The following is a 22,234-nucleotide window of genomic DNA, read 5'->3' as shown; positions in this document are numbered from 1 at the left end:
CACATTGCTACAAGTGGAGGGGGACAGAACTCTAAGGCTTCTAAGAACTGTGTAAATGCTTTAAATACTACATGGGACTCATTTATAATTAGCAAATTCATTGTGAATACAGTCCTGCTGCTAAATGCCTCTGCTACTAAATAAAGGAGCACCTCAGTTCTTTGCCTGCTTACTTATTAATTTGCTTAGTAATCTCTTTTTTATCATGGGTACAGAAGAAAAAAAGGAAAAAAAAAAAACCACTACCCTGACTTTGCTAGAAGCTTTCACACTCACATATATTATTTCATTTAGTCATCTTATTAGCTGGTTACGACCAAGTCTCTGAAATAATCATTCTGAACAGCAAACACTTTATTTAGCTCTGTAGGCACTTTGTGTTCTATAGGTGGAGAAGCAGCAGTTGACTTAATCACATATTTTTTAAGTAATAAAAGAAAATTACCTTTTAATTTCCCTCGCCCTTTCCATCATGGCACATTTTAATCAGCCACTATAATTTTTACCTAAATTGTCAAAGAAGGGAAATCAAAGCAAAAGTTGTAGTGCTGAGAAGACAGAAGCAGGAGGCAGAGATTAATGGTTAATAATTCCCATTTCTGCATCTAGTTTTCTAATAATTCTCTATGCCCTGGAATTTTTTTTATTTAATTTTTTGCTTTATAACAAATTTAATCAGTTATACATATACATATGTTTCCATATCCCCTCCCTTTTGCGTCTCCCTCCCACCCTCCCTATCCCACCCCTCCAGGCGGTCACAAAGCACCGAACTGATCTCCCTGTGCTATGCGGCTGCTTCCCACTAGCTATCTACCTTACGTTTGGTAGTGTATATATGTCCATGCCGCTCTTTCACTTTGTCACAGCTTACCCTTCCCCCTCCCCATATCCTCAAGTCCATTCTCTAGTAGGTCTGTGTCTTTATTCCTGTCTTACCCCTATGTTCTTCATGACATTTTTTTTTTCTTAAATTCCATATATATGTGTTAGCATACAGTATTTGTCTTTCTCTTTCTGACTTACTTCACTCTGTATGACAGACTCTAGGTCCATCCACCTCATTACAAATAGCTCAATTTCATTTCTTTTTATGGCTGAGTAATATTCCATTGTATATATGTGCCACATCTTCTTTATCCATTCATCCGATGATGGACACTTAGGTTGTTTCCATCTCCGGGCTATTGTAAATAGGGCTGCTATGAACATTTTGGTACATGTCTCTTTTTGAATTATGGTTTTCTCAGGGTATATGCCCAGTAGTGGGATTGCTGGGTCATATGGTAGTTCTATTTGTAGTTTTTTAAGGAACCTCCATACCGTTCTCCATAGTGGCTGTACCAATTCACATTCCCACCAGCAGTGCAAGAGTGTTCCCTTTTCTCCACACCCTCTCCAGCATTTATTGTTTCTAGATTTTTTGATGATGGCCATTCTGACTGGTGTGAGATGATATCTCATTGTAGTTTTGATTTGCATTTCTCTAATGAGTAAAGATGTTGAGCATCCTTTCATGTGTTTGTTGGCAGTCTGTATATCTTCTGTGGAGAAATGTCTATTTAGGTCTTCTGCCCATTTTTGGATTGGTATGCCCTGGAATTTGATAGATACAAACTAGACTGACTTAACTTTGACCAAGATGCAATTCTGTTCCTACCTCCTTAGCCAATGCCAGGCTCTTAGCTACATGATAGATGTTTACAGAATGAAAAATGACCTCCCAAATGAAGATTCTTGATGTGATTTCTAGTTTTTTCCTCCTGAGTCTTGACCTCTCCTATACAGACAGCATATCTCTATAGTTCATCCTGGAGTAATTCCCATACCACCAAAATGAAATTGACTCTTCCAAATTCCTCCAAGCATTTTGACCTGAGGACAAGGACACTTTTCTTTCTAGAAGGCCACCTTATGTGGATTTTGGATTGAGGTAAGGAGAACTTTTATGGATCAATGCATGTCCAACTCAAGAGTTTTTCTCAGATGGCACTCACATTTATTATTTCCAGAAGTGCTAATTAGAGAGCTAGTTGAAGCCCTGAATGTACCCAAGACCACCAGGACCTCAGAGTATATGCAGATATGGTCCTGTGACTCTGTGTTAACCCCGTAACCTCCATCCAGCTTTCCTGAACCCCAGTTTTCAGAAGTGGGGCAAAGTAATGGAATATATGCTATGTTGGATTCAAGGACAAATCAGACAAAGACCCAATTTTTAAATGCAAACAACCTAATTTTTTAAATGGCAAAGGACTTGAATAGACTTTGAATATCTTCTTCTCCAAAGAAGATATAGAATTGGCTAATAAGCATGTGAAAAGATCCTTAATATCACTGGTCATAAGGGAAATGCAAATCAAAACCACAATGAGATACCACCTTACACCCATTAGGGTGCCTACTATCAACAATAAGAGCAATAAAATAAAGAAAATAACAAGTGTAGACAAGGATATGGAGAAATTTGAACCCTTGCTTACTGTTGGGAATGTAAAATGGTACATCTGCTATGAAAAATGGTATGTCAGATCCTCAAAAAATTAAAAATAGAATTAAAATATGACCCAGCAATTCCACTTTGGGAATATACCCCGCAAACTGGAAGCAAGGTCTTAAAGAGATACTTGTACACCCATGTTCATAGCAGCATAATTCTCAATAGCCAAAAGATGAATACAATGAAACTCCATCCATACAGTGGGATATTATTCAGCCTTAAAAAGGAAGGAAATTCTGACACAGGTTACATAAATGAACTTTAAGGACGTTATGCTACATGAAATAAGCCAGTCACAAAAAGAGAAATACTGTGATCCCACTTATATGAGGTACTGAGAGAAGTCAGATTCATAGAGACAGAAAGTAGAATGGTGGTTGCCAGGGGGAGACTGGAGGGGAGAATGGGAATTTCTGGTTTCATGGGGACAGAGTTTCAGTTTTGCAAGATGAAAAAGTTCTGGAATTTGGTTGTACATTGTGAACATTGTGAACATACTTATTAAAAATGGTTAAGATGGTAAATTTTAGGCTGCCTAATGAGGAAGAGTAATTAAAACAAGAGAGAACTAAAATATAAGGGAGAACATAAAAAGTACACAGAAAGGCACAAATGCTGAGTCAAGTGAATTCAAAAGAGGCAGGGAGCATGATGGATCAGGAGGAGGTCAGTAAGCCAATAGAAAGGGGAGAAAATGCAGGTGGAAGAGAAGTAATCACTTGCACCATTTTACTGAGAGGGTGGGAGATATCCAGAGCATATGTGGGGAGGTACCTGGGGCCAGATCACAGCTAATGAAAGAGTGGATGAGACTCAGATACTATCTATGGTTTATCAATTTTGTTTATCTATTTGAAGAACCAACTTTTAGTTTCATTGATCTTTTCTATTGTTTTTTTAGTCTCTATTTCATTTACTTTTGCTCGGATCTTTATGATTTCCTTCCTGCTACTAACTTAGGGTTTTGTTTGTTCTTCTTTTTCTAGCTCCTTTAGATGTAAGGTTAGGTTCTTTATTTGAGATGTTTCTTGTTTCCTGAGGTAAGCTTGTATTACTATAAACATCCCTCTTAGAACTGCTTTTGCTGTATCCCAAAGATTTGGATCACTGTGATTTCATTTTCATTTGTCTCCAGGTATTTTTAAATTTCCTCTTTGATATCTTCAGTGATTCATTGGTTGTTTAGTAGCATATTTTTTAGCCTCCATATGTTTGTGTTTTTTGCAGTTTTTTTCTTGTGGTTGGTTCCTGCTCACATGGTGTTACGGTCAGAAAAGATGCTTGATATGATTTCAATTTTCCTAAATTTACAGAGGCTTGTTTTGTGGCCTAGCATGTTATCCCTCCAGGAAAATGTCCCATGTGCACTTGAAAATAATGTATATTCTGTTGCTTTCAGATGAAATGTCCTATAAACATCAATTAAGTCCATCTGGTCTAATGTGTCATTTAAGGCCAGTGTTTCCCTATTAATATTCTGTCTGGATGATCTGCCTGTTGATGTGAGTGGGGTGTTAAAGTCCCCTACTATTATTGTGTTACTGTCAATTTCTCCCTCTATGTCTGTTAATATTTGCTTTATGTATTTAGGTGCTCCTATGTTGGGTGCATACATATATTTACAATTATTATATCTTCTTTTTGGATTGATCCCTTGATCATTATGTAATATCCTTCCTCATCTCCTCTATCTGTCTTTATTAAAGTCTATTTTGTCTGATATAAGTATTGCTACACTGGCTTTCTTTTCATTTCTATTTGCATGGAATACTTTTTTTCCAACCCCTCAGTCTGTGTGTGTGTCTTTAGATCTGAAGTGTGTCTCTTGTAGGCAGCATATATATGGGTCTTGTTTTTATCCATTCAGCTACTCTGTGTCTTTTGATTGTATCATTTAATCCATTTACATTTAAAGTAATTATTGATATGTATGTTCTTATTGCCATTTTGTTAATTGTTTTTGTCTGCTGGTGGGTAAGGCTGGTCCCAGGGCTAGAGCAGGATCACTGGAGGGCGGGTCCAGAGCCCAGGGGGTTCTGAGGATGGTGCCTACCCACTGGTGGGTGAAGCTAGGTCCCACGGTCTCTGGCTGGAGGTCCCTGGGGGTCCTGGGTCTGGTGCCTGCACACTGGTTTGTGGGGCAGATCCCGTGCCCTCTGGTGGGCAGGGACATGTCCAGGGGCATCTGTGGGCTCAGGGGGTCTTAAGGCAACCTGTCTGTTGGTGGGTGGGGCTGTGCCCATGCCCAGTTAGTTGTTTGGCATGAGGTGTCTCAGCACTTTTGCCTACAGGCAGGGATGGGTCCTGAGGCTTATAAGCTAGAGGGAGGATTTCACAATGGTGCTTACCAGCACCAGTGTCCTCATGGTAGAATCAGCTCCCCAAATGGCTGCCACCAGTGTCTGTGTCCCCAGGGTGAGCTGCAGTTGCCTCCTACCTCTCTGGGAGACTCTCCAGATCAGCAGGTAGCTCTGACCCAGGCTCCTATTAATGCTTCTGCCCTGGATCCCGGAGCATGTGAGAGTTTGTGTGCACCCTTTAAGAGTACAGTTTCTACTTCCCACAGCTCTCTGAGACTCTGAGGAGTAAGCCCTGCTGGTCTTCAAAGCCAAATGCTCTGGGGGCTCGTTTTCCCAGTATATGACCCACAGGCTATGGAGCCCAACATAGGGTCAGACCCCTCTCTCGTTGGGGAGAACCTCTGCAATGGTACTTATCCTCCTGTTTGTGGATTGTCCACCTGGGTTTATGGAACTTGCCTATATTGCGACTCCACCCCTCCTATCCATCTTGTTTGGTTCCTTCTTCATACATTAGTTGTAGAAGATCTTTTCTGGTACATTCCAGTCTTTTTCATCAATGGTTTTTCTGCAAATAGTTGTGATTTTGGTGTGTCCATGAGAGGAGGTGAGCTCAGGGTCTTTCTACTATGCCATCTTGGCTGATCCACCAGTTTGTTTCTGTTTCGTTCGATTCACCAGGGATAGAGTATGACTGTTGTCAGGGCATTTATACCTACTTTAAAAAAGGGTGGGAAGGCCACCAGTTTATGAATACAAGTTAACCCACAGTGAATATCATTCACCCCAGAGAGAAAATATCAAATGGTGACTCAATTTGTAGCTATTTTTACAGGAATGCCCCCAATTTTTTTAACATCTTTATTGGAGTATAATTGCTTTACAATAGTGTGTTAGTTTCTGCTTTATAACAAAGTGAATCAGCTATACATATACATATATCCCCATATCTCCTCCCTCTTGTGTCTCCCTCCCACCCTCCCTATCCCACCCCTCTAGGTGGTCACAAAGCACAGAGCTGATCTCCCTGTGCTATGTGGCTGCTTCCCACTAGCTATCTATTTTACATTTGGTAGTATTTATAAGTCCATGCCACTCTCTCAGTTCACCCCAGCTTACCCTCCCCCCTCCCCGTGTCCTCAAGTCCATTCTCTACGTCTGCATCTTTATTCCTGTCCTGCCCCTAGGTTCTTCAGAACCTTTTTTTTCTTTTTCTTTTTTTTTAGATTCCATATATATGTGTTAGCATGTGGTATTTGTTTTTCTCTTTCTCACTTACTGGGACGACATTAAATACACCAACATTCAAATTATAGAGGTCCCAGAAGAAGAAGAGAAAAAGAAAGGGACTGAGAAAATATTTGAAGAGATTATAGTTGAAAACTTCCCTAACGTGGATTTCTCAACAAAAACTGTGCAAGCCAGAAGGGAGTGGCATGATATACTTAAGGTGATGAAAGGGAAGAACCTACAACCAAGACTACTCTACCCGGCAAGGATCTCATTCAGATTCGATGGAGAAATCAAAAGCTTTACAGACAAGCAAAAGCTACGAGAATTCAGCACCACCAAACAAGCTCTACAACAAATGCTAAAGGAACTTATCTAAGTGGGAAACACAAGAGAAGAAAAGAACCTAGAAAAACAAACCCAAAACAATTAAGAAAATGGTAATAGGAACATACATATCGATAGTTACCTTAAATGTAAATGGATTAAATGCTCCCACCAAAAGACATGGACTGGCTGAATGGATACAAAAGCAAGACCCATATATATGCTGTCTACAAGATACCCACTTCAGACCTAGGGATACATACAGACTGAAAGTGAGGGGATGGAAAAAGATACTCCATGAAAATGGGAATCAAAAGAAAGCTGGAGGGCTTCCCTGGTGGCGCAAGTGGTTGAGAGTCCGCCTGCCAATGCAGGGGACACGGGTTCGTGCCCCGGTCCGGGAAGATCCCACATGCCGCGGAGCGGCTGGGCCCGTGAGCCATGGCCGCTGAGCCTGCGCGTCCGGAGCCTGTGCTCCACAACAGGAGAGGCCACAACAGTGAGAGGCCCGCGTACCACAAAAAAAAAAAAAAAAAAAAAAAGAAAGCTGGAGTAGCAATTCTCATATCAGACAAATTTTTAAAAGCCATTAATGATAAGAAACTAAACTTTTCCAAACTATGAATGGAAGTTGAGCATTTTCTCTAATGTAAAATAAGATAAAATATTATTCTAGAGCATTCAAATATACTTACCTGAAAATAAGAAATAAAGCATGAGAATTACTGTGTTTCCAAAATTTAGCTAAGAATTTATGAATACTTTAAAAGCAGTTCTAAGAATAATAACTGTCTTCTTTTTAAAAGTAGAGGTTTAGGGCTTCCCTGGTGGCTCAGTGGTTGAGAGTCCACCTGCTGATGCAGGGGACGTGGGTTCATGCCCTGGTCTGGAAGGATCCCACATGCCGCGGAGCGGCTGGGCCCGTGAGCTATGGCCGCTGAGCCTGCGCGTCCGGAGCCTGTGCTCCGCAATGGGAGAGGCCACAACAGTGAGAGGCCCGCATTCCACAGGAAAAAAAAAAAGTAGAGGCTTATTTCTTCATCTTAATTTGCTTTTATTATTTTTAATTTTCAAAAAATTGAATCAAGGTAATAATGTACCTAGTTAAAAAGAAATAAATGTAAAGACTTATAATGAAAACCAGGAAACCCTTATCCCCATGTATCCCAACCTTGTCCAGCAATTCATAATTATTTTTAATTCTCTTAGCTGATACTTCTAACAGTTATTTATATATTTCTAAATAATATGCTTATACTGCTATCTGTTTTGCACATAACCATTCGTCTTGTCATTATAATGATTTACCTCACTTATGCAACCCTTCCTCCATCTTCCAATACAATTATAACAATATTTTTAGTTCAATCAATAATCAATAACATCATTATAAATGACTATATAAATACCTCTAGCCTCTTGCCACAAACTGCACTGGTTCCTCTCCAGGTGTGCCTGCTGCATAGATTTCATCTTACATATTCCCTTCATCTATCTCTTCTGTAGGGTACCCTCTTCTCTGGATCCAATGTCATTCCCTTTTTTGTTCTATTCTCTTGTTGTAGTAGAACATATCCTCCAGTATTTTCCTAAGGTGGAATGCATGGGAAGTGACATTTCTGAGTTCCTGCAGGTCTGAAAATAACTACTCTACCTTTCCACTTAAGTGATACTTTGGCTAGGCATTGGATTCAAACGCTCAGATATAGGGTTTACAGCTCCACTGTCTTCCAGCGTCCAATGTAGCTGAGAAGTCTGATGCCATTCTGCTAATCATTTCTTTGTAGATAACGTTTACTGTCTTTCTAGAATCTCTTTAGACTATCATTTATCCCTGGTTTTCTAAAATTGCAAGATGATGTGACTCTATGTGGGCCTATGTGGACAGTTTCAATCTGGATGCTTATATCTTTCCATTTTTAAAGATGTCTTGTTCTTTGTTAATTTCCTTTGCTCCCGTTTCTCTGTTCACTCATTCTGCAGCTTCTGAGTTGGATGAATTTTCTGGATTCATCTCTAAGCCCGTTAACCTTTTCTTTTACATTCTCCATTTATTTCCTTTTTACCCTACTTGTAGGGAGATTCTCTTCAGTTTATTTTCCCACCTCTCTATTGAAATTTTTATTTTGGCAGTTATTTTTCATTTCAAAAGCTCTTCTTTATTCTCCGATTTCCTTTTATATTAGCATCCTATTCTTATTTTATGTATATATTTACAAATATAAGGTAAAGTTTACTTTTGTTTTTCTTAAATTCTCTTTAATTCCCTGAATTATCTCTGTTCCTGCCAAGATGAGTTTTGTTTTTGTTTTTTTTAATCTTTTCTTTTTCACATTGAAAATTTCATTTTGGTAATCCTTGGTATCCCAGTTTTATTTGGCAACATAAAAGATGTCTGTATGCTCAGTGTACCTGAGCTGGGCTTGTTGATTTGCAAACTATGATTTAAGAAGATTATTTGGAAGGAGGTCATTTTATGGGGTACTCCAAAATGTCACTATGTAGAGGTCTTTTCTCTGGAGACATTCAGGTTCTTTAGAAGAGAAGCTTCTGCTGTTCTTCAGGAAAGTATACATCTGGCTGTAGACATTTTACATGTTGGACAGACTCTGGGGTCTTGACTATTTTGTACACAGACTTTAGCCAATCCCCCTAATTGCAGCCCCATGATTTATTGTCTGATGTACCAAGCACCTTGAATACTGAGTTTCTCTGGGGTTCTATCTTACTCCAGCTTGATAAATCAGTTCTTATTCTCTCTTTCCCCATTCATTTTTCTTGAAAAATGCATTACAATCTCTTGTGTGACTGAAATCCTTATCCAGATCTCCTGGTAGTTGTGGGTTTAAACCTATTTTATTTCTTTACCCTCATTTTAATGGGATTTTTAAAGGAAGCAGTGATAAAACATGTAGTTGTTCCTCAGAAGCCCAGAGTTCATCTATTTTGCAGAGTGCTATTATAATGTAGTCATTAGTCATTTGTCTTCATTTGAAAATGAGTTTTTGTTCCTACCTACCCTTCTTTTCCTTTCCTTTATCTTTCCCCTCACATTTTATCTAATCCTTGATCATAGTACAGATCAGAAATAGATTTTAAAATCATTTTTATTAGTTCTAAACAGTTTTGTGCTCACCCATTCTAGCTTTGTGAGGCAAATACGGTTTAATATGTCTCTTTAAAGAAGGAGAAAAGCAGAATAAATTATGATTAAATTTCACTATTTTTACTTTTAATGCACTTCATTTTTTTGTCCTGTGGGTCAGTGGTTCTCACTGTTAGTTCATTCATATTGTAGCAGTGTAGACAAAGCACAGCACCCTCACATTAGAGATCCATTTTTACACATTCCATATTTTTTTTTTTCAAATCTCATAATCAACATCCTTTCAATAACTTAAATAGACTGACCATGGAGAGGGACTAAGGAGGATGACTGAGATCACCATATTTGCAGAAGACTTTTAGATGATTCTTTTTGCTCTCTTTTTTTCATTTTCAGTACTCCTTGGAACTGGAGAAACAGTTATCATTTTTGACATCTACATTTACAGTTTCTTAATCTATTCTAGTGCTCTCTCTACCTTCAAACCACCACTGCATCTCTTCCCAGTCACAAAAAAAAGTCTACCACATTTTTCACAAGGTATCCATGACTGCCTTTCAGATATCTGAAATTAGCAATCATCATCCCCTTAATGCATTTGTCCCTTCTCCACTGTAGTAAACAAACGGGAATGGCATATTTTAAACATGGCCCAACCTGTATAGAATAAAAGGGGCTTATCATCTCACTTGGTCTAGGTAACTCCTAACTCAGACTCAAACAAAATTTGGCTTCTCAAGAGTTAAACCACATGGATGGCTTATATTAAATTTGTCCTTTTCCTATATCCCAGCATCTTATTTAAAACATACAATTTTTGTTAAGTTTTTTATCCCAGAACTAACTTTTTTAGAATCTATGTGTAAGAATATATACACTAACACGTATAAAATAGATAGCTAATCGGAACCTGCTATAAAGCACAGGAAGCTCAGCTTGGTGCTCTGTGATGACCAAGATGGGTGGGATGGGGGGTTGAGTGGGAGGGAGGTCCAAGAGAGAGGGCATATATGTACACATGTAGCTGATTCACTTCATTGTACAGCAGAAACTAACACAACACTGTAAAGCAATTATGCTCCCATAAAAAAAATTTAAAAAGAAAAGAAAATGTTAATCTGTTGATTTCAGCCTGTTCTTTCAAACTTCAGAAATTCTCTTTGATTCTAATTCAGAAGATACTCCTCTTCATTAATGCCACTTTACAAATTTGAATCTCCTACATTATATATCTTCATTTAAGTCACAGATGACAGCATTTAAGAGGGAAGGTTCAAGGACAAAGTCCTGTGGCTTATCACAGGAACGTCCATTCAGGTTGATGACCTTCCATCAGTGAATTATATTTGACTTCAGTTGGTCAACCAACTACATCAGCATAATTGTACTACTTTTTCAACTGCTGTTTCTTCTTCATGAAGACATAATTTTAAAAAGTTAGTCAGATGTCTTGATAAAATGTATATATTTCCTGTTCCACCAGTCTAGTAAACTTCTCATGAATTTTCTTAAGGTTAGTTTGGCATAATTTCTTCTTAGTGAACTCAGGCTGGCTATCAATAGTTAGTGCTATCTGTTCTTAAAACATCTGTGTAATAATATATTCTAGGGACTTTTCAGTCTAATATGTCAGAGTAAGGACATCTTTGCTCCCTTCTCTGTAACCAATCAAAATTATAAGGAAAATGAGATATAGAAACCAAAACTCCACCTTTGATGAAAATTGAAAGCATTTTCTCATCCCAAAAAGTAAGGGCTCCCAAATGCAGTAAAAACTGTATCAGGGTGAAGAAGACACAAATGCACTAAAAATTGTATCAGGATGAAGAAGACACTGAGGATGCCTACTGTTCTGGATTTCAGGCCAAGAATAGAGTCCTAAAAGGTGGGTGGCAGGACCTGAGTGAGAGAACAAATGACCCTTGTTTTGAAACAAAATGGTTTTAAGGCGGGTAGTGAGAACATCCTAGAATACTGTTTGACCACCACAGAGTAGAGAGGAGGTAGAGACTGGAAAAATTAGAGGATACGATAGTACACATGTGTGCGTGCACACACTCTCACACACACACACACACACACACTACACCATACATAGAGGACTTTCTTGTGAGTTATTTATAAGAATTTATATAGATAACAGATCACAGTCAAACTACTCACTTTCAACTACTTACTCTCAACTACTCACTACCATCCTACTCATTCTCTCAGTCCCTCCCCAAAATGATACTTTCATACATAGTAGTGCTAGTAAAGAACTCATCTAATACAACTTCAAGTAACAATTGAAAAAAAATATGGTATTGATGCAAAATATGTTACAAGGAGAAGACATAACCAATAAAGGACTGTGTAACAACACACAAAACAAACATAGAATACATGAAAAGCTAAGTCAGCAGAAATCATAAAATGAATATAAGGAAAAATAATACTGCTATAGAAATGAAGGAGAATAGGTATGGGTGAAAATGTTCAGAGACATGGAAGACACACTTGAGAAAAATGAAATGGAAAATAACAGTTACAAATTACTAGAGAAAAATGGTAGATATGGAAGACAATGTTCTATTATATGTATAATCTGTGCTTCTAGGAAGATAACAGATCAAAGATATGTTTCAGGAAAGCTTTCCTGAAACAAAGACACTTGTGAATCCATAGGCTTAAAGGGCAACATGCTGTCCTAGGAAAAATTCATAAAGATAGACCAAGATATATCCTTGTAAAGTAACTGGTATTTGTAAATAAAAGACACATTCATATGGGTTTCTAGGCCATAAAATCACCCCTCCCCCATTATGTGAGAGATTCTCAGGCAGGTTTTAAATTTCTTCATACCAACATTCAGTGTTAGAACTGAATATAGCAACCAATGTCTATGTGGACATCAGAGAAAGAGAATGTGACCCACAAATTGTACAACAGCCCAAATATAATTTAAGTATAAACACAATTGACAGATAATTTTACACATGTAAGATGGTAAGAAATATGGCTCCCATGAACCCTTCTTAAAGGAACTTCCAGAGGACAGCCTTGAGATAACTAAGCAATGAACAAAAAATGGATAAAAGGACTATTTTGAGAAGAGAGCCTATGTAAATATAGAACTATGACTAATCAACCATAGAAATTATGGCTGCATAAAAGCATGTAAATGCTATAAAACTTGACAATGCAGAAAAAGTAGTATAACAAATAAAAGTTGGGAGATGACAGGGACTGGTTATTTCTTCATAATTTATAGCAAGGAGTTAATAAATTCTATCTAAATAAATAGTTAAAATCTATTCTCAAATTTTTCCAACTCACCAGTCTATATTCTATGAAATCTATTCCTCTGGTTTGAAAAGTCTTCATTATGTTTTCTCTTCTCCATGATTCTTCAAAGAGTACTACAACGGTTCTGGGACCATATCTGCCAGTTCCTTTTAGCATCTTGGGTTAGTCTTCATCTAGAGCTAGAGATCTGAACTCTTTTAAAGCAGCCAAGGACAACAATCTTGATTTCACTGTATTCATGTTTTTATTTTTACCAATTCCAGGTGGTTTACTGGCATTTTTTCTCTCTTTTTCCTTCCTTCCCATCTACTAATCCAATTAACATTTATTCAGCTTTTACTATGAGTCAGATGCTGTGCAAGGATACTAGTTAGTTAGAAAGAATGCAGACAAGCCCCTGCCCTCAAGAAGTTCAGTCTAGTGAGGAAGCAGACAAATAACTCTAATACAAATAAATGCTCTTAATAACATGAGCACCCTCCCCCCACCGAAAGAAAAGCTAAAGCTATCTGCATGATTCTGGAAATATTCTATGGAGAAAATAGCACTTCATCTGGGTCTTAAAGACTAAGCAGGTCTTTATCAGGCAGCAAAATAAGAAAAGAACATTCCAGGTAGAGAGTAAAAAATAAGCAAAGACATAGAAGGAATGATGATCACTTTTGTTTGATGGTAATGGGAACATACTGGAAAAGTGAGGGGCAGAAGTGGCCCTAGAGACTGTTTTCTGGGTTGAAGATAAAGTCCACTCTTCTGGGTACAACAGGTTCCCCTTGGGTTCAGCAGTACCACACTTATGTTTGATCCCTCACCGCAAGACATCAGCCCTCCATGATACCTACCCTCTTTTATTTGCCCCCAGCAAACACTCCACACTGCCAAGAAGCACTCCAGTTGAGAATTGGATTGATGACCCCAGTGAATAGCACACAGCCCTGGCCAGTTCCCACAGGCTGCAGGCTGCCCACTCCTGGTTCCAATACAGTTCTCTCAGGGAGTGCTTCCCAGCCCCCACCCTTCCTGTATCTTACCTTCATTTCCAGGGCCTCTGGCACCTTCTTGCCTTCCCAAGCCCAACTCCGCTTTGTGAAGTAGTTGACAGTGGCAAATTCAATCAGCGCAGAAAATACAAAGGCATAACAGACGGCTATGAACCAATCCATGGCCGTCGCATATGCCACTTTAGGTAAGGAGTTTCTGGCACTGATACTCAAGGTGGTCATGGTGAGAACAGTGGTGACACCTGGGGAGAGAGAAAATGAGAACCAGTTGCCAGTGAAAGACATTTAGAGCATATCTGATGATATCACCAACTTCCTGCTTGAAAGGAGGAGCTACACCCCACCCAAAATGGCCCCTTTAAAGTAAAAACCAGAGAATGTCAAAACAGAATGGTTCTACCTAGTAACCACCCCATCCCAATTATCACAGGAATAGGAATCTCCAGTATAGCACTTAAAAGTTGTCCTCTAACCTCTGCTTAAACATTTCCATTGAAAAGTAGGTAACCTATTTCATTGTAAGAGAGCTTTCTAATTAGAAAAATCTACCTTATGAACTGAAACCTGCCTTTCTCTTAACTCCTGACCCACTGACTGATCTCAGAGCTCTCTCTGGCGACACAAGAAAGAAAAGTCTGCTTCTTCATTTCTGGGATGGGACTTCAGAGAGTTGGAGAGGGTGGCCATAGTTCCTTGTGTGTCTGTTCATCTCCAGAACATGGCCAGTTCCTTCTTTCGTTTCTCCTCCTTCCCCATTCTGGTAGTTATCTTCTGAACAGACCAGAACTGAGCCCAAGACTCAGGACATGGTCTGAGCTTAGTAGGAGTTTCATTTCCCTTATTGTGGACACTATTCTCCTAATAACACAACAAACTATTGTGGAAAATTGTTCTTCAGCTGCATCACAGTCTAGGCCCTATTGAATTTGTGAACAACTAAAACTATTCTAACAACTGTTTCTTATGAGTTTTTGACAAACCACAGCTTGCTTTTAAATGGATTGCTTCTTTTTCTTGGTGGTGTTTATTAACCTAAATTTAAGGCTTTCTTTTATTCACTTTTAAATTCTATTAAAAATTTATTTCTAATCTGTTCATATATTAGATATACATATGAGCTATATAGTGTTGTGGTTAACAATATGAGCTTTAGAGTCAAACTGAAATAGACTCAAATTCTGGCAATCCCACTTACTTGTAATATGACCTTGAACAAGGTGTTTTACCCCTCTAAGTTTTGTCATGTGTAAAATGTCTGTGATGATACCAGACTCAGAGATTTGTTGGGGAATCAAATGAGATAGATGATGTTCATAAAGCCCACAGCACAATATCTGGCACAGAATACTCACTCAATAAATAGCAGCTTCTATAATTAACATCACTCTTATTTTTACTGTTGTTATTAACAATAGTATTGCCATAATTATATAATTAATTATAGTAGTCTAATTATAATCACATTTTAACAATAATAATAGTAATTTTATAATTGTTAGCAAGAGTATTCTAGTCTTGAATATCTACACTAGAAGTAGGAAGTCCTCAATTCTGCCACTTACTTGCTTTGTATCTTGGGCAACTTCTTTAATCTCTCCTTGCCTTTTTCTCCCCATCTATGAATATTCCCTACTGTCTCCCCCAGAATTTTGATGGTGCAGCTGTGTACCCCAAATCATCCAGAATTGAGGAAGAAGGAATAGTCAGAACCTCTTTCTGATTCCTCAAGAAGATGGGGAATGTGACCCGCATGAGCCTGGGTCAAATAGGGCATGGAAGGTAGTCCTAATGGGGTGAGAGATGTTACACAGAGAAGCAAGCAGATGTGGCCTATTAACTATTAACTCTACCCAGAGAGACAGCCATGTGTGCTGCAGCCTCTGGACCCTCCTTTCATATCTTGATTCCTTGAGTACCTTACTTACATATTTACTATATAAATGAAAATCCAGACTGGAAAAGACTTAATACAGTTTCAGCAGACAGATCCTAAAGGAGCACCTTTGCACAAACTAGGCAGAGAGTTAGAAAAAACACATTTTAAACCCTGTCAGGAATTAGCCATACAGCTAGCACCTCATAACAAACTATCTGAATTTGTAGCCTGGTAAATTCTGAGAATTGATCTAAGGCTCAGTAACCCTCTGATCACACTGAGCAAGAAGTGATTCACAGAAGAAACACGTTATCTCATTTATGGTTATCAGCAAATGCAATTGTCCACACTCGCACATTCATGGCAGTAACAAAGCATGGATGGAGGGAATTATATTACAACACGAGTATTTTTGTGCCATATCTCAGTAGAGATGTTTAGAACTCTAGTCTCTAAGGCTTAATTAAAACTGTCATCTTGTGAAGAGCTCTTAGCTAGTCAGAGCTAGTAGGACCCTCAATCAAGAATTTGGGGCACTTCATGGATGGACAAAGATGTTTGGCATTTTAAAAGAGATCCAGGGGCTTCCCTGGTGGCGCAGTGGTTGAGAGTCCACCTGCCGATGCAGGGGACACGGGTTCATGCCCTGGTCCGGGAAGATCCCACATGCCGCGGAGCGGCTGGGCCCGTGAGCCATGGCCGCTGAGCCTGTGCGTCCAGAGCCTGTGCTCCACAATGGGAGAGGCCACAACAGTGAGAGGCCCATGTACCACAAAAACAAACAAACAAACAAACAAACAAACAAAGAGATACAGGCCTGCCACCCAGTGCTTCTCTTTCAAGACTCTTCTATAAAGTCTTTTTGTGACTGCCCTCCTCACTTCCTTTGAGCACTTCTAAAAGTCTAATATGCTTCTTTGATTATGAATGTCTGTCCCACTCAACTAAAGTTGCTTGAGATAATGCAAGATAATCTCCCCATCTCAAAACCCTTAACTTAGTTCAGATCTGTAAAGTCCTTCTTGCCATATAAGCTAACATTCACAAATTCCAGAGATTAGGACATGGGTATCATTGGGGGGCATTATTAAGCCTACGACAGTCCTAGTTCTAACCCTTAATTTCACTCAGACTAAAAGTCTTTCTTGTGTAACCTTAAAACTCAAATTCTTATCTACCAAGACTAGTAGTCCATCTATCCATCCATTTTCCTGCTACAACAGTATAAGCTCATGTGATTAACATTCCAGTTTTCACTTGCTTCTTCCATTTGGGCCACTGAGTATTTTCTTTCATTTCTTATGAGTTCAGGTATTAAAAAAGAGTGTTTTCTATATTTTATCTGCTTTTCTTAGGATTTTGTAGAGGAAGATTTTTCAGGGTATCTAGTTTGTAATATTTCCAAAAATTGCGCATCTTTAATCTACTCCTATATAGATTCTGCTCCCCCAACTCCACTAGAACTGTTCTTTTCAAATAACTAGCAACCAAGCATATCATGATACCCAACAGTTTTTATCTGCATTTTACCTAAACACACAGAATTCACCCCAGAGGATTATTCCCTTCTTCTTGAAACACTCACCTCTCGACTTCCATGATATCACACCCTTCTAATTATTCTTCTTTTTTCTTACTTTACAGGTTATTATTTCTCTTCCTCCACTACCGTCTCCTCTTCTACCTGATCTAAAATGCTTCTTCTTTCTGAAACAACATTATTTACTCTCTAACTACACAGTAAAGCTTCAGGATATCAGTAGGAAATATCGGTAGAAAAGTCTTCTTTGTGAGTACTCAGTGTATCCAAGTATATGGAGACAGTTTAGTAGATTAAAGGAGTTAATTAATGTTTATCTCCTAAAAAAATCTTACAGTGGGAAAAACAGGCAGAAAATGTTTTATGTGCTTTAATTCTCCCAGGGAAAAGTGCTAATGACATGTAAATCTCTTCCTAGACAACAGTAAATTCCTATTGAAGAAAATTTCTCTAATTGTAGGTACTATTTTAAAAACCTTCAAACTCTGTATAGCTCTTACTGAATATCAGATAATTCATACTTTCAGAAGGCTAGAGGAGAAGCAGCAAAGTCAGATGGTCCTATAAAAAAAATGGGTCATAAGAAAGCCCCAATCTACTTCTCTGTTGTCAGCTTCGTTTCCCACCCTTCACTTTCTCTAGCTCTGCCCACTAATTTCCTCTTCTTTTCACTGAAGGCTCCATCCCTCTTCAGCTCCTGAAGCAAACCTGACTGAGACAGGAAGCATTTCAGTAAATCTTAATACTCCAACACTCTTATTTCCACTGCCTTTAAAGAATTCAGTTGCTAGAAACACCAAGATCCAGTGACTTAGTTACTAATGCTGGGCTCAGGTGTTCCTCACATTCACTCCAGTAATGGTTCTTCCAGCTTCCTCACCCCTGCCCCTGCCCCATTCTCCATAAAACAACACTCACCAAAGACCGTGCGGGCAGGGACAGACTCTCTGTTGAGCCAGAAAGACACTTGTGACAGAATGACAGTCATGATACATGGCAAGTAGGTCTGGATCACAAAGTAGCCAATTTTTCGCTTGAGATGGAAGTGGGTTGTCATGACGACATATTCTCCTGGAGAGTAAAATTAGACATTATGCAGCCAAATAAACATTGTTGGATCAAGGTGGGCCCCAATGCAGTTCACAGAGCTCCTTAACCTTATACTCAAAACAAGACATTGCAGCACCTCTCAGGTCCATGTAACCAGATCTCTTTAATAATCATGAAGTAGTACAGAGATGGTTTTTTTTATTTTTTGGTGAAAATGTTACCAAACGCAAGTCTGTGTGCCCAATGCACAGTGAAGCCAAACAATACTGAAACACATCGGAGTCTGGAGCAGAGAAAGGATTATTGCAGGGCCATGCAAGGAGATGGGTAGCTCATGCCTTAAAAAACCCCAAACTCCCCAAAGGCTTTCAGCAAAGCTCTTTTAAAGGTCAGGTGAGGGAGGGGCGTGGTTAGTTGTTACAAACTTCTTAGTGTTGGATCCTTTGTTCTTGTAGCTGTCCACCTAGGTCAGGTTGTTACCAAATGAAAGTCTGTGTGCCCAATGCACAGTGAGGCCAAACAATATGAAAACATTGGAGTTTGGAGCAGAGAAAGGATTATTGCAGGGCCATGGGTGAGATGGTCATGTTACCAAAATGTTACCAAATGCAAGTCTGTGTGCCCAATGCATAGTGAGGCCAAACAATACTGAAACACGTCGGAGTCTGGAGCAAAGAAAGGATTATTGCAGGGCCATGCAAGGAGATGGGTGGCTCACGCCTTAAAAACCCTGAACTCCCCAAAAGCTTTCCACAAAGCCCTTTTATAGGAAAGGTGAGAGAGGGATGTGGTTAGTTGTTGCAAACTTCTTGGTGTCAGATCCTTTGTTCTTGAGGTCAGGTCATGGTCAGGTCATGATGTTCCTGTAAACCTCCACCAAAATAAATGTTATTCTCTGTTCTGACAAGAAAAGGAAGGGGAGGCATTTATTTCGGTCTCCATGCCTCCTTGCAGCTTTTAACAAATCCCATAAGCAAAGCAATGTCATTACCGCTCAATTTACTTGTTCAAGGTTCCAAGGCTCCGAGGTCAGGTCCTAGCTAAGAGGAGGGGGCACTGTGCAGGCCGGTCACCCTGTCTGGGAATGTTCATTCAGCACCCAGTCTGGGTCCTCCCATCAGTGCCCAGGCCCAGCTGTAAAGGCAGATCTCAGCTGGTGGTGCCCTTAGGGCCAGGTCCCCAGACCCTGCCCAGCCATCATCACTGACGGAGCCAGGCGCCCAGGACCCAGCTGGCCCTCAGGATTTTATTTAAACTGGAGAGAATCTGACGCTTCCATGGACTGTGACGAATGGAGATTGCCACCACTATTACGTTGCTGAGGTGGGGATGGGGGAGAGGTTCACTGCTGCTTCAAGGCCTGAGCCTGGCCAGTGGGCAGTGGTAGAGGGGGCTCTGGAGCTCTGTGGGACACAGCCCTCAGCCTGTCCCCAGGCCCCCTAGATTACCTGCCAGGCCACCCAGCTCACCCACTGCCCTGAGGCCAGAAAGCCTGGAGGGCCTGGGGAGAAGGCCGCCATCCACACTCTCACCACACTCTCTGACTCGAGGACCCCTGTGAGCTGATTGTTGTCTGAGTGGGCCCTCTGACCCCCGTGGCAAGGGTCTCATGCTAACCACTGTGCGCCTGCCCTGCCCCTGTTACATCCTAGGAGGGCACTGCAGGGCCGTGGACAGCAGCCGATCTGAGGGGTTCACACCATCCAGTAGCAGATGCCTGGCATGTGGGTGGGCAGAGGCCGGCATCTTGGGCCCCAGGCCCGGGCACCAAATGTCCCCTGTACTGGCGTGGAGAGACCATTTGGGGAGAGTGTCAAATCCTGTATCCTAGTGCAGTAGCCCCGGCCAGCTCGTCTGTCCAGGCTTGCACTGCCCCACCTCGGGGAGGGCTTAGTAGGAGCAGGCAGGCCAGGCAGCTGCATTATTTCCTCCGGGGCCATTTCCTGTCCTCCCTGACCTTGGGGAGGGCAAACACCCCAGCTTCCTGGCCTCCCCTTGCTGCCAGAGGCGCCCTCACAATGCCTGTGCTGGGTCCTTGCACATCAGATGCGATGAGCGACCACCCCTATTACAAGGTCACAATGTTCCAGCCGTAGCACCTTCAACTGGCATTTCACACCAGCAGAGGGTCTCCCAAATTCACAGTCACAACATTGCCATCTCCACCAGTCTGCTGGTCTACCTGTCAGTGTGCCTGCATGGAGACCTGAAACACCCCATACTCAGACTCACCCAAGACAACAAGCTGCAATGTGTGTGTGTGCCTGAGGCTGCTGCAGCGCACTGCTCTTCCAGGCCTTGGGTGGCAACTGCTGGGGCAAACGGGGAGAGCACATAAACAAGGCCAGTCCCGAGGACAATGACCCAGGGAAACTGCCACCGTGGGGACCACTGTGACACTGACTGTTGGTGGGATGGGACCATTAGTGTGCCCGCATTGTCCCTATTACAAAAATATACGCTTAACAGTGTACCAACACATCTTGCTCAGAGCAATTTTGACACGAGTTCATTCAAATATATTAATGTCCTCATGTAAATAATAATGAAAAATAATCTCTTCTATAGCATTTGCTATGTAACATTCTTAAAGTATTTAATCTTCACAATAACCCTATGAGGTCGGTACTATTGTTATACTCATTTATGGGTCAATAAACTGAGGCAAAGAGAGACTGAGCAATTTGCAGAAGATTACCCAGCTAGTAAGTAGTAGAGCCTGAATTCAACTCCAGATGGGTTGGCTCCACAGCTTATGCTTTCTAACCACTACACTCTGCTGTTTGAATGAATTTATTGGGTTAAAACCTAAAGTTCACATAGCAGAATATGGGCTGGCCTACATCACCCCTCTTCAAAATAAGAGTGAACACGTGTTAAGCTCTTACTATATAACAAACAACTTTGAGTGTTTTTGGAGTATTAACTTTATACCCTCCCATCAACTCTGTAATCCAATAGTTAATTATCAGTTAATTATAATTATCAAATTATGCTGGATTTGTCAGAAGCGTTTTACATATTGAGCACTCCATCCTCCTGGAATGAATCTCTTCACCAAACTTCTAGGCCATGTTGCTCTTCTGGTTTCCCTCTTACATCATGACCTGTCCAATATCCTTTGCTGGTTCCTTTAAATTCTCAACATTTGAGATTGTCATGACTCAGTACTCTTTCCTGTCTTACTCCCTTGGCATTCTTATCCAGGCCTGTATCTTTAAATAATATCTTCAATTTTGATAATGCCCCAATGTATATTTTCTGCCTGGGCTTCCTACTTGTTATGGGTTGAACTATGTCTCCTGGAAAGATATGGTGAATTCGTACCCTGAATACCTCAAAATGTGACCTTCTTTAAAAAGAGGCTTGTTGCAGATATAGCTAGTTAAGATGAGGTCATACTGGAGTAGGATGGGACCTAATACACTATGACTGATGCTCTCTTTTCAAAAGAAGAGAGAGACACAGGGAGATGTGTGATGACAGAGGCAGAGAGTGTAATAGGGGCGGGGCAGGTACGAGCTATAGCAGCCCCGCTCAGCCATTGGTTGGTGTCACAGTGGGCTCCTCCCCAAGCAAGCAACCACTAGCAGTCAACTGTCAACAAACTACCGTTAGTGGTCCCACTCAACCATTGGTTGTAATTCCTTGCTCCAACAACTGATCTCCTGATTTATTGGCCTGTCGTGTGGCAAGCAGAATGAGCTTGGGCTTGGTAACAAATTTTTGGCAAAGCTAGCCAGGAGCCTTGCTGCTTCTGGCCAGCCAGCCCAGGTTGGGGAATTTTTGGGTAAGGCCCTAGCAGCTGCTGGGACCACATGTCCTGAGGATCTTCCCTTCAAAATTCCCTGAAGTGGCACCAGCTGCCCCAGCGCTTGGCAGTTGGAGCAAGGAACCAACATTTGGGAGCCGATGGGCTCCATATAGTAGGGTAAGTCACTCTGGTGTGTACAACCGGGAACATTTTCCCCTCTCAATTTGGGCTTTTACTCTAAGGGACAAGCCAATTTGTTCAT

At 40.6% G+C, this 22,234-nt stretch overlaps 1 protein-coding gene across 1 annotated transcript in view; it reads right to left on the bottom strand.

The window, feature by feature from the left end:
- GABRA3 (gamma-aminobutyric acid type A receptor subunit alpha3) overlaps positions 1–22,234 on the bottom strand; it is a 144,164-nt gene that overhangs the window by 2,334 nt on the left and 119,596 nt on the right. The window contains exons 7-8 of the mRNA XM_060086793.1: positions 18,087–18,239; positions 13,783–13,994 (exon numbers count right to left, since the gene is read on the bottom strand). Coding sequence (XP_059942776.1) covers positions 13,783–13,994; positions 18,087–18,239 — 365 coding nt within the window. The remainder of the gene's footprint in view (positions 1–13,782; positions 13,995–18,086; positions 18,240–22,234) is intronic.

This window comes from Mesoplodon densirostris, chromosome X, assembly GCF_025265405.1.
Source record: "Mesoplodon densirostris isolate mMesDen1 chromosome X, mMesDen1 primary haplotype, whole genome shotgun sequence".
NCBI lineage: Eukaryota > Metazoa > Chordata > Mammalia > Artiodactyla > Ziphiidae > Mesoplodon > Mesoplodon densirostris.
This window is presented reverse-complemented; position numbering and strand designations above follow the sequence as displayed.